Genomic DNA, 13,481 nt, shown 5'->3' with positions numbered 1-13,481 from the left:
ACACACACACACACACACACACACACACACACACACACAGAGAATTAATTAGAAACATTACATTTAAAATGCCAATTCCACTTAGTTTAATCAAAAGAAAGCATGAGTGTAGATGTAGCTGGGACTTATCTGCTGGTGTAGTTCATGTGCGTAATGTGGGTGATGCTGACTAACGATGGTCAGTGATTCAGCATTCATTCATTCTTCTCTGATCCATCTGTCCAGTGGGGAAGAGCTCGAGTACAACCTCACAGACCTGCGGCCGGCCACAGACTACCACGTCCGGTAAGAACATCTCTGGCATTGCCACTGCCTTCTTTTACAACACCCCTCAACCCCCACCCACCCCACCAGCTGCTCCCCTTTCAAGTTGTCACTGAGTGACTGTGGTGTTTTAAAATCTAATTTTCCCAGAAGCTGCTGCTTTGCATCATGCATAACTTATAGATGATGTGAAATTGTGTGCGACTAGGGGGTGTTTGAAATGTGATTTATTCGTAAAGCCTTTGTTTGAAAAGCATATTTTCTGCTGAGAGCTGTGCCATTGAAGCACAGTTGATACCCATAGCCGGGAAATGAAAATAGATGTTTCATAATGCCAGAACATTAGTCAATACCTCATGCATATTTAATTAGGTATTGCTGATCTGCACTTCGCTTACAATGACTTCACTCTCGCCCGAAAAAACCGTGTGTGTGCCTGTGTTTCAGTGTCGGCACGGTGTGTGACGCTGTGAGGGGTCCGCGCTCCGAAGCGGGGACGTTCACCACCCACTGCGGCCCGCCGGACACCCCCCTCCCGCCCAGACTCTCCCATCGCTCCAGGAGTTCACTCACCCTCCAGTGGAAGGTATCCGCACCCTCCGCCTGTCTCAACACAGCTGGGCCTTGATAGAGAGCGAGAAAATGTGTTTCTGTACGGCTGTTAATGAAAGCGGGAGTGACCATGTGTGTGTTTTTGATTTGCAGCCTCCAGTAGACAACGGGTCAAGGATCACAAGCTACATATTAGAATGGGATGAGGTGAGTCACCTCCCTCTTACACTTTGTAATTTTCCAATTTTTCTTTTCCCAGAATACACATCATCCCTTTATTTATACTATTTTACATTACTCACACACACACACACACACACACACACTCGCACGCAGGAGTGCACATGTACACACATTCATGAAGGACTTTTTCAGAACCCATCAAACCAGGCTTTCAGGGACCAATGCGTGCAGTGACCCACCTCTCTCCACCCCCCCCCCTTTCTCTCCTCCCCTCTGCCTGTCCCTCTGGGTCAGTCTTTCCTCTCGCCACCTCTGTTTCTTGCGCACATTCCTCTGCTGCCCGACTCCCTCGTTTCTCCACACCCCACCGTTGACAGGCCCCTGTTTGTGCAGGAGAGGCCGCCGGGAATGAATGAGCGCCTTTGATGGCCGGACCGTTCCATCGGTGTCTGTGTTGGGCCCCGACGCGTCGCGGCTCACCGGCGTCTCCTCCGCCACTGAAAGGCCTCTTATTCCTGCCTCCTATCTCCCACCCCACCACCACCACCACCACCACCAGTCCCAGTCCCACAAGCAGATAGGGCTTTAATAACCAATTGGATCTGATTTCAAGGCCAACATAATATTAGTTGTGATCGCAGATCTGTTAGAGAAAAGAAAGCTGAGGGAAAGTGAGATGTGAGCTAAGTCGGGTCCGTCGGGGGGCTGCGCTGTTTGGCCTGGAAGGGCTTCAGTTGGGCGAGCGAGCTGTTTGTCTTATCGGCCTTGCGGTTTCCCCTTGTGAAAATCTCAGAAATTAATAAAGTGGAAAGGCAAACCTAATAAGAGGCTCGCTAGTGACCATATCTCCCCTCATTTCTCTTCCTGTCTCGCAGGCTCTCTCTCTTTTTTTCTCTCACTGTTTCTCTCTCTCCCTCTCTCTCACTGTTTCTCTCCCTCTCTCTCTTTCTCCCTCTCTCTGTCTCTCTCTCTCTCTCTCTCTCTCTCTCTCTCTCTCACTGTCTCTCTTTCTCTCTCTCTCTCTTTCTCCCTATCTCTCTCTCTCTCTCTCTCTCTCTCTCTCTCTCTCTCTCTCACTGTCTCTCTTTCTCTCTCTCTCTCTTCCTCTCTACTTGAGTGAGACCAAGCCGATAACGCTTCCTCAGCTTATTTCCTCTAGATGTTGTCACACAAGCAGGTGTGTCCCACAAACAGCCCCTGTCTCTGACCTCCCTAGCCCAGGGGAGCAGTGGCTCCTTAACAAAACTCCTCTTCATGTTTTCAAAGTCATGTACATGCACACACCTGAATCCCCATTGCTCTCTGTGGGTAATAGAAACATTTGTTGTTGGTTTGATTTGAAGGTTGCATTGGATATTCTAACATAGCCACCTTCATTTTGTTTTCCAAACTTGGGCATAGATGTTTTTGGCCTCAGCAGTAAGCCCTTAAATACAAATTATCCTCTTATACTGTATGCTTGTTTGAGCAGGGACTGCATTTTCTGTTGCTGTTTATGCTGCTTGGTTATGTGGGTATTATGTGGGTATTCATCCTCACTAAGGCTTTTGTGTACGTGTACTTTTGTGTACAGGGTAAAAAGAACGGCACGTTCCGAGAGTGTTACTACGGCAACCAGAGGCACTTTAAAGTTACACGGCTCTGCCCAGCCACAGGCTACACGTTTCGGGTGGCAGCACTGAATGACATTGGGACCAGGTACAATGCCCACCTGTTTTTCCATATTATATGTGTCTCTGTGTGTGGCTATTTCCCTGAGTGTGCGTATGTTTCTTTCCATGTTTGTGTATGCTTAGGTTACATGCATGTGTGCCGCATCTTTTTTATATGTGTGTGTATATAGTTGGTACAGAAGTGACCTTGTATGCGATATAAATGTAGAGAGAAAACCTAAAGCTCTAATAAGTTTTTTGCACTCTCCTCCAGTGATTGAGTACTTCCCTCTCCTTGAGGTGACTCCGAGTTTAACAACTCAGTAAATAACTTTTAAAATGACCTCACATCGTAGCTTCTAGTAGGTAGCGGAGCTACTCATTCAGAGGAAGAAGTCCAGACTCATTTTAAAGATCCTCCACCCTCCCTCAATAATTTATTACTCGGCCCTGATGCTACAGTGTGACATTTATCTCCACGGTGAAAGTAAATAGTGACTTTATAAATGTTTATGCACTTTTATGGCCCTAGCTTCTATTGCATCTCATAGACAGTGACATAGATTCAACTGGACTGGCTAAATAAAATAAAGTCTCTCTCCCTCTCTGTGCTTGCCAGCCAGTCTGTATTAAACCATCTATCTGCTCAGCTCTGCACTGTTCTCTCCTCTGGTTCTCCTGCAGCGGCTACAGCCCAGAGGTGGCCTTCCAGACGACGGGCAGCCAGCCCCAGCTGCCCCCCGCCCCGCAGCTCCAGAGGGCCGGCAGTGGCTGGCTCACGCTGGAGTGGGTGCGCCCTGGAGGCTGTGGCCCTGACGAGCCGGTCACCTACGTCCTGGAGCTCCAGGAAGACAGCCAGGTGGGACGACACATCACTCCTGACCAAAGAGTTTAGCGCGCAACACTGTAAAATCTTCCTAACTTAATCAACCTATATGTTGGCTTATTTATGACTGTGAGTGAAGTAAAGGCTCCTTCACCAAGAGGTCATTGCAACACATTATTCAGTTCATAATGAGGATATAATGGCAGTAGTATACATATTCCATATATTTTGCTGGCCCACTGTGTGTCTCATAACAGACCTCATTACTGGGAGAAGCTGGCAAGGTATGTACCAGGAAGTAAAAAGTGAAAGGAGATAAAAACAATACCGGTGTCAACAAATAAAAGTCAATAAACAAAACACAATCTCAAATATTTGTCCATTGGCAGATTACTAAGCAGCTGGAGACGTGCTTGTGAACATCAAATTAGGTTTGCAGTCCCTAAGTAACCCGTTGCAAATTAGGTTTTACACAGCGGACACTTTCATGGAATGCAGATTTGCGCCTTCCAGGAAATGATGACGATGAAATGGCCTTGCCCTCAAGGGAAATATTCAGGATGTCTCAGTCACTGACGATGACTTTGGACACACTGATGAATTGTATGCTACTGACTTAAATCGCATTACTTCCTACCTCCTACTGTGATGCTAAAGTGAGTGTGTCACCACCGTAACTAATGACTAAAATATTTTTCATTCAACAAACTCTTAAATTTTCCTCTTAAATTCAGTGTTCCTCCATGCAACATGGGCTCATTCCTTGATGCTTGTTTGTTATAGCTATAGCTGTCCATTGTGTATTGCGTCTTTGGTTTGTAGTGACCTTGTGAGTCTATCAGGTCCCCTCCAGGGCTGGAGGTTGTGAAAAAGCTTTTATTGAACAAAAGGCATGTTTGAAAGGCTTATCCTTTTAAATAATTCTCCTACTTCTCTTTCTCCTTCCATCTCTCTCTCTCTCTCTCTCTCTCTCTCTCTCTCTGTCTCTGTCTACAGGGACCAGAGTTTCACGCCAGGTACAATGGTACAGATGTCAGTTGCAGAGTGGACGGCCTCAAGCGCAGCACTCAATACAGTTTCAGGGTGAGTCCAGCATCCTCCAAGCCTCAGTGGCTTTCATCCTGCGCATCATACGGAGCAAACCCCAAACCGAGCTGCTAAGCCCACCATGTTAAACAACTTGTAGCTAACCTGCAGCATTAGATCCAGCACCCCCTGACCCAAAACCAGTCCTCACACCTCTTATACCCACTCTCTTCCCCTGGCACTCTGATGTCTCCGGGGGAAGAGCCGTGCTCTGGGGAGGGGGTTGAGTGGATGTGTAATGGGTGTCGCAGGCTCATTTTCTCCGCATGAGTAAGCCAGCGGTGGGGGCACTCGTCCCTCGCTGTGCGGAGGTCAGTGGGAATTGGCCGGGGGCCATTTGGAATCGCTCGGGGCTGAGTCAGAGGCTGCACTCCCCAGAGAGCAGCCTCTGTTTAGCTCCACTGTTTGGGTTTAAGCGGGTGTCTGTCTATATGGCTCACTCGGGGTCAGGTTTACATGAACTTTGGGGAAGACTGTGTTTCTTGGCTGCACTTGCATTGGATGCTTACCAGTTGAGAATGTAAAGAAACTCAGCATCTCATGCCAGCCTGAGTTTGTTGCGTATCTGTTAGATATAGAGCCATTTGGAAGACTAGATGGGCTGAGAAAATAATGTGGAATTACAACAGATCCAGCAAAGCAACAGACCAAGAATAAAACATTTTTCAAAGATGGCATTTCATTATAATGTCCTGTTCAGTCTTTGGGTACAAAGTCTTCTTGAGGTATAGTTACATGAAGAGCTTGTAGGAACGTTAGTAATAGATTGGTAATTGGTGCAGTCATCCATTAGCATGATTTATGTCCTCATTTCTACAAAATAAGAGTCAGTCATTATAACAGTTCTTGCCCTCCAAGACACTCATAATAATAGATCCTCCATTCCCTAAGTGGCCTAATACGACACACAGTGTTGGATTGAAGTCTCTACATCCTTGTAGAAATGTATTACTGTTTCTGGGGACACGGCTCAGAGTGTTTGCCCTGGATGCCTTTGTTAAGACAGCCCACTTAAGTTCGCTCTCCAAGAGGCATTCATGTTGCTCAGTTGTATTTGGCAAACATGACTCTCGTTTGCAATCTGGAGTGGGACACCATGCAGACTTGGAATCGCTGGACTGATCTGCCATCCTGTTCCCTTTGTCGCCCCCTGCAGCTCACCGCCTGCAGTGCAGAGTGGAGGATCGGCCCGAGTGCGTTGCTGGTCTGCAAGACCACTCCGGACCAGCCGGGGCCGCCAACCAACGTCGCCGTCAGGGATGTCACTTCGCACAGCTTCTGTGCTCTATGGCGTAAGTGGTGCTTCATGGTGCAGTCACCTCACCAGCCTCCTACAGCTCCATTGTGCTTGTCTGGAGGTAATACTTACAATAATGGCTCTCTACTTCTCTTATCCCCCAGAACCTCCAGAAGATGACGGTGGCTCAGATGTTCTGACGTACATCCTGGAGCTCTTGGAGGAAGAGACTCAAGGTATGATGGAATAAAAGCACCTAATGTGTATTGTAAGTGGTACATTGGAGACATTACTGTTGGAAGTGGATTGAGCCTCTCCCTCCAGAGACACAAAGTGCACCAGCCTGAACCTGAACCTACATCTAACCTTTTAAATCACTTGTGTGTGTGTGTGTGTGTGTGTTTACAGAGGCTCAGTGGGAGGAGGTGTACAAAGGCCCTGCCCTGGAGTGCGTGTGTGATGGCCTGAGGCCGACCACCTGCTACTCGTTGAGGGTCCACTGCCTCAGCGCTGGAGGCCAAAGCCAGGTAGGCCAGGAGTCCAGCTTTGTAGTCTGACCACATGTACCAGAACCCACAATGGAACCAGAACCCACAATGAAAACATGATATTATCTGAGTGACTTCAAGAATCAAGAACAATTAAGAGTTGTGTTTGTCAGATGAGGAGAAAAAAATATGTATAATATGACAAATGGATCAAATGCATGTGTAGCTCCTGTCTACATTGGCCAATCCATCACAGGAAACTGAATCAGAGCCTGGGTGCTGATTTTCTGTGTGCTGGTGATGTTTCAGCACTCTCAAAGCCTGTCTGTCCGAAGCCTGGGCCTTCCCCCGGCCGCCTGCCAACCCCCGAGAGTCATGGGAAATGTCAAACACAAGGAGGTCCACTTAGAATGGGGTGAGTTGTGTCTCTTCAGTATCTCTTGGCTCATTAGTCTGCAAACCCATGTGCCTCCCACTATAGGTATGTGTTTGCCTTAATTAGCACAACTGGTCCAGATATTTTTAGATTTGAAGCCATTAAGTTAAAAGCATTTGCGTTCTGGCCGGTTGGTCTCTCTCTGTTTGTAATTCTGCTAACGAAAGCTTTCATCCTAGACACTGGGTAATTAGACAACCCGAACACTAAATGCATTTGTACCTTCCTGTTACCTGTGCCAGGATGCCAACAAATAATTTAGACTCTTCCTCAGGATCCACCACCAAAGAGCCGCCCCCCCACCCAGACACTCACTGACACAGAACACTAACATTGAACACTAGTCAGTGAGTGTCTATGTGAGCAGCCACTTCAGGACTTGCTATTGCCCCCTTGAATCTGAAACTGAAATAGCCATGCTGGACCAAGCACACACCGACTCCCTTTTCTCGCCTTGTCGAGGCTGTGCATGCTTTTCACAGCCTGTTCCTAATCTTTCCCATCGACCCGCTCCCTTTAAGCTCATCTGGAGGCTGCGTTGCTGAGGAAACTGCTCCTTTTGTTTTGGTCTGATGTGTGGGTGTCAGTGAGGGATGTGTGTTTGGTCAGTGAGGTTAGGTGGTACGTTAATTAACTTACATAAGGTCTGTCCACCAGGTTAAAAAAAAAAAAAAAAAATACTCAAAACAAAACAAATTCTAAGATGGGCTTAATGTCCCTCATTTCCCTTCATTTCCTCCCCGTGTCACTCTGCAGATCGACCTGTGTGCGAGGGCGGCCAGGCGAAGCGGTCGACTTCACCGTGGAGATGTGTGCCGTAGAGAGTAACGCCGAGCAGGAGACAGAGACGCAGGAGGAGGGGGACCAGCAGCAGCAGGCTGAAGCCCAGCGCCAAGCCCAGCCAGTGGAGGTGTACCACGGAGTGGCCACGCAGTGCACCGTGGGCAGCCTGCTCCCTGGTGCCACCTACACGTTCCGCGTGCACGCTGCCAACGACGGCGGGGTGGGTCCCATGCATGTGCTTTACACTGATAAACACTGTATGTTAAGATTACACTAACATTGGGTCACTGGATAGCTAGTCAAAAGACAGCTGAGATTGTATCAAATTGAGTGTAAAAGTATAAAAACTCAGATGTTTAGCACATCAAACCAACCAAGTCACTGCCCTCATATCTTTACTCTCTTGCACCATAATGTTATAGCAGCCATTTGCATACAACCCACCATTTTTTTCCCTGTTGTAATACATTTTCTCTGGACATTTCATTGTCATGGTAGCCACCCTTCCAGCACACTGACATGCTTAATATATAGACATGCTTCAGATATGTTTATTTGGTCCCTATAAATATAGGACCATCAATTTGAGCAGAATGCTAGTGGCATTTTTATTTGGCCCAGATTATTCATCATGCACCATGAATGTAATGAAGTGGAGGATGTGCGGTTGTTTGTGCAATTTGTTCCCTTGTAACTATCAGTTGATAAGGTCACTGTATTAAGTGGAGTGTATTAACCATGAAAAATGCTGAGCAGAACACTTTCAAGTTAAAGGTCTTGTGTGCACGCCCCCATATTGCTTTTTAAATGAAGATAGATGAATAAGGTAGAAGAGTGATGTGGTGAGTGAATACATGCCTTCCTTCCCATTCCTTCATTTGTATCCAAGAACATCCTAAATGTCAACCATCGCTCTGCTCCTACACAAAACCTTTCCCACTGACCACCCCAGCCTCCGCATTGCCATCGGCAGCACAGTGCTGCAGTCAGCATGGTGCAGTGCTTTTAGCCTCACAAACAGATTGTTTAGCGCTGGGGCCTGCTGGGAGGGGAATTGCCTCTTCCTCTCGGATGTGTGGCAGCTCGGGGGCTGGACTGAGCAGGGGGCTTGGGGTGGGGTGAAGACAGACGTGATTGATAAACATGCCACTCGCTCTTTTCCACAGGTGGGGCCCTACTCCGAGGCCCTCACGGTCACCACGGCAGCAGGACCCCCGGGTCAGTGCGGTGAGCCCCACGTGACCATGACATCTCACACCAGTGCAGCAGTGAGCTGGGAGGTACGGAGCTCTCACAATCCCACAATACTAGATGGTGGAATTGTCTTTCTTACTAGAATTTCAAGCCAAACTCCAAATTATGTCATTCAAAATGTAATATTGCTCTTCTTTTACAATCAACCTGTTGCTGACAAACCGTAGTGCATTACGCACTCGAGATCCCATTGAATCATGTCTGTCAGATACACACAGGAAGGGTGTTATATTCCTTGTGCTATAGGTAGGGGACTTCCCACAACGACCAACCAAACAATCAAACCTGTTTATACATCCTCTAGATATGGGCAGATGCATATCCTGCTGGATGATTGGCTGAGTGAAGGTGACATGAGTACTAACTGAGTTTACTCTGTGTCCTCATCCTTGGTGTCCTGTCTGAGCCATCAATAGGCTGCTAAAAGATATGAATACTCTTCAGTATCCCAGGCAGCTATCCATCAGTCATTCCACTCTTCCATTCAGTTAGAAGAGAAGACACTTCAGGGCACCGATCATCTACACCCCAAAAGCCAATAGCTTGCATGATGCGTGGAATACTTTTTAATTTAGTATCGATCCATTTTTTCTTGTAAGCATCTCCGCACCCACTACACAGCTCATAATACCGCTAATGGGAAAAACAATTGTTAGAAATCAGTTAGTCATCACATTTGGTTTCACAACCACGGTCATCGCTTTCTGGAAGGCATTTAAGGTTGGGGATTAGCCTGAGGTCTCATAAGGTGAGCATCATGGGTGTCTTTGAAAATCTTCTTTCAGACTGGATATATTCTGTTGCACATGCTAAGTAGTGGGTGAATCATGGTACTGACAAAATGTATGTTGAGAGCTCTCAACGCCTCTTTGATGTAGAGATCTTGAAGGTAAAATATTGTTTATAGATTTCAGTGCAATCTATCATAGTGCAGAGGACCTTCCATAGAAAAGCATATTCAAAGAGAAATTAACCTACCTGTGCAACTACTCAAGAGAAACACTATTCATCCCATTATTATGACTCGCCTCCTAGAGATGAAAGATGATAGAACTCATAAAGAACTGTGTGTGTGTGTGTGTGTGTGTGTGTGTGTGTGTGTCAACTATCATACTCAACTACTAAAGTCATTCTTGAGACATGGGACACAATATGAAAACCAGCAACAGCTATCAGTTTTAAAAATTAACATATTTTTTAGTGTAAACATTATGGAGGATTATGAATAGAATGTATTAATTTAACCCATTAGTGTCTTCCTCAATTTTACTTAATCTGGTAGATCTATTTGCACAAATGAAAATCAAGTAAATGTAGAGGCAGGCCATCACTGTTTGACACTGGTGGTCACACGGTTGTTTGCCATCCTGCATCAGGCCCTTTACTTGACCAGTCCCATCTCTCCACCTCTACAGAGCTGTGAGCGCTCCGGCGCCGATGTCTCGGAGTACTGGCTGGCCTGGGGCCGGGACCTGGACTCTCTGGAGGTGGTCTACCGCGGCGCGGACACGTCCTGCGAGATCTCCGACCTGGAGGCATCCACGGAGTACTGCTGCAGGTTACAGGTAAGCCACAGGTGTCCACCATCTCCCTGCTACAGGGAGAGACCTCAGCCACATCTCTAGTCTAGTCTAGTCTAGTCTAGTCTCCTTTATTCTTTTTTGCCCCCTTTCGGTGTAAAATCCACTGTTATCCATCGGTTAATGTAATTACATTAGACAGGAGTGTGTGTGTGTGTGTGTGTGTGTGTGTGTGTGTTTTCACAGTAGGCTACACTTCTAACCAGACTAAATGTTAAGCAAGAGGACCCCTCTAATCAGTGTGGATCCTGTCAATAGTCCACTAGAATGACAGGCTACATGGGAGTGATACAACTGTCTTCTATGCAAGGACAAGCAGGGCTTTTAGTTATCCATGATGGTGAGGTTAAAGCAACAACAATACAGCACCTCGGATCAATTGTAAGAAAAGGGGGTGTGTCAGTCATTTAACCGATGACTGAACGCATTTGTCAGGACAGACAAGACAGAGTTCTGAAAAACAAGTTGTCATTGATTTCTTCGGAGGGTGTATTTTGGTCTGCCCTTTGTGAGATGATTGCTGGCGAGCTAGTCTTTTTTCAGCCTGCACTACACTTCACTACAAGCACAGAAGAAAATTGACTTTAGCAATTTTTGTCTTTGTCAAATGCTCCATTATGGCATGGCGAAGGTAAAAGATGTTGAGGGTTCTCTCAAGCTTCACAGACTGTTTCAAACTCAACATCAAAAGAGTGAAGAGTTTTTTGTTTTTATGTGTTTTTTTATACTTCCCTTATTGCCATCCCTCACTTCAGTAAGGAAAACACTCAGACATGCAGCAGCTTCCTCATGGTGTACACTGAGTAATAGTCATTGTAAAGCTGAGACATGTGTCTCTACCATTAAACATTACTTTTGTTTACTTGGTTATGTACATCAACAACAGTGATATTCAAAGGTTAGGTTAGTTTTTGGGGACTCCTTGGTTCAGGTAAGCTGCCAGGACGTTCATTAGGGCATGTTCTAAGCAGGCTCCCAGAAGTGTGAGTCATGACTGACGGCTTGTTAGCACTGTTAGCGCTGTGAATGCTATGACCTTTCGGACCAATTCACTCTAGTCATTAATTGGCTGTGAATTGCAGGTTTCATTATGTTGGACTACTAAAGCAACCTTTTGCTGAAAATGGGGAACAAGGCTGTTGATGCAGCAGCCATCTTACTGAAGTCTGCTTTTGTTTCGCCTCGGTTTGATTCAGGAGAATACCTGACCACCGAAAATCTAGCCAAGTGTTCTTCATCTTATATTAAGATCAAAAAATCTATTTGCCATTGTTTTCAGTACAAAGAGACTTACCTGGCGCTCTCTTGTAAGATCATTTTGACTTATTTTAAGGAGTCGAATCAAGACAAATTTACTCAACCCACTGGCAGTCAAATTTGCTTGTTTTCAAGACAGATTTGCTTAACGCACTGGTAGCCAAATTAGCTTGTTTTCATGATGAGATGTGAGTCTCTTTATGCTGATTTTTGATCTTAAAGGTGCGCTATGCGATGTTACATGGTTTCTAAGTTAAAACATTTTTTGTCATATACAGCAAACATCTCACAATCTGGTAGCTGCCTCTCCTGAATACACTGTAAAGACTGTGGTCTCTGCCATCAGCCCAGGCTCCAAAAACCGCACAAACAGCCTGGAACGGCAACAAAAACGGCCTGGTGCAGCCTGGACCAGGCTGTTTTTATTGCCGTATTTGGAGCCTGGGCTGTCTACAGAGATTTTTGCTGTATGTGAAAAAATGTTTTGGCTTAGAAACTGAGTAACATCGCTTAGAGCACCTTTAAAGCAACACCAAAGAACTTTCCCTCTGTCGCACGCATGCTATTTGTTTATCCAGCACCGGCTTTGCAAATAACAATGTCCACAGACAAGGTAGAATATGTTGCATGATTTATGAAAGTATGATGTATTGCGACATCAAACGCAATTCAAATTTGTAGTTTCTTATGTCTCATTCCATCGAACTACAGATCCGCTACCCGATCTGGCAAACTTACAAAGTGCGGTTATAGCCGATAGAGGGCTGCAAAGCTAATGCAGAAGTGCCGTTTACCCTGTTACAAGTTGATGAACCACTGAAACAATTTTGGAAACATTATTTTAATGTACAAAAAACTCTTTGGTGTTGCTTTAATATACGATTAATAACACTTAGGTTAGATTTTATTAGATTTTTTTTTGCAGTGCACAAGGTAGCAGCAGTTCATGAGAATCACAGGTGAAAGAGGATAGCGAGTCGAAGCGTTTGCCTTTCCACCTCCAGACTTCCTTCCCACTGACTCAGACTTTCTGTCCCCACAGGCGGCCAACCAGGATGGGGCGGGCCCCCATAGCGAGCTGGTCACCTGCCGGACCCCCGCAGCCGCCCCCAGTGCCGTCCCCTCCCTTTTCCTCCAGGAGCCCCGGCCTCGCGGACGCCGACCTGCACCCCCCCTCCACCTGCCTGCCCCTGGCCTGGGAGGAGCCCTCCTGCAACGGGGCGGAGATCACCTCCTACTCCGTCGTCATGGGAGACCAGACATTTACCGTTGGCAATGTGACCTGCTACGTAGTGACGGGCCTTCAGCCGAACAACGAGTACAGGTTTGTAGAGTTTTGGGTCTGGCTGTGGTGGACGCCGCTCTCCCATTGCCCACTCCCCCATTGCCCACTCCTACCCCTCACCCACTCCTCCCCCCTCACCCACTCCTACCCCTCACCTACTCCTATCCCTCACCCACTCCTACCCCTCACCCACTCCTACCCCTCACCTACTCCTACCCCTCACCCACTCCTACCCCTCACCCACTCCCCACCCCCTCCTACCCCTCACCCACTCCTACCCCTCACCCGTAGCCCAGTTTGGAGGCTTCTTCAAGGCTCATTTTCTCTGTGTCTCCCCCTCCCTCTGCTGTGCTGTTCCCCAGCACTACGCATTAGTTGGGACTTGAAAGGTCATTAGTGGTCCATTAGTGAGGATTTGGGCCATTACTGCACTGTTTTGGTACCCATGTGATGAATAGAGGCGAGCTCCATGTCTCTCTATGGGCGAAAATGTTATGCTTTTAATAGAGCCCTCTTCACACTGTCATGCTGACCGGCTTAGAGTAGGACACAGGAGGGTATTTACTTCATGTTTGTAAAATCTGACCAGCACTAGGGA

General features: G+C 46.8%; 1 protein-coding gene across 1 annotated transcript in view; it reads left to right on the top strand.

Moving 5' to 3' along the window:
- fndc3bb (fibronectin type III domain containing 3Bb) overlaps positions 1-13,481 on the top strand; it is a 54,376-nt gene that overhangs the window by 31,785 nt on the left and 9,110 nt on the right. The window contains 16 exon segments of the mRNA XM_048266520.1: positions 226-285; positions 712-850; positions 970-1,023; positions 2,573-2,697; positions 3,336-3,510; positions 4,474-4,560; positions 5,720-5,855; positions 5,965-6,036; positions 6,209-6,327; positions 6,598-6,707; positions 7,481-7,548; positions 7,609-7,727; positions 8,674-8,787; positions 10,177-10,326; positions 12,641-12,747; positions 12,749-12,922. Coding sequence (XP_048122477.1) covers positions 226-285; positions 712-850; positions 970-1,023; positions 2,573-2,697; positions 3,336-3,510; positions 4,474-4,560; positions 5,720-5,855; positions 5,965-6,036; positions 6,209-6,327; positions 6,598-6,707; positions 7,481-7,548; positions 7,609-7,727; positions 8,674-8,787; positions 10,177-10,326; positions 12,641-12,747; positions 12,749-12,922 — 1,809 coding nt within the window.

The sequence above is a fragment of the Alosa alosa genome, chromosome 16 (genome assembly GCF_017589495.1).
Source record: "Alosa alosa isolate M-15738 ecotype Scorff River chromosome 16, AALO_Geno_1.1, whole genome shotgun sequence".
Classification (NCBI taxonomy): domain Eukaryota; kingdom Metazoa; phylum Chordata; class Actinopteri; order Clupeiformes; family Clupeidae; genus Alosa; species Alosa alosa.
Note: the sequence above shows the minus strand (reverse complement) of the source record. Positions and strands in the feature narration are given on the sequence as shown.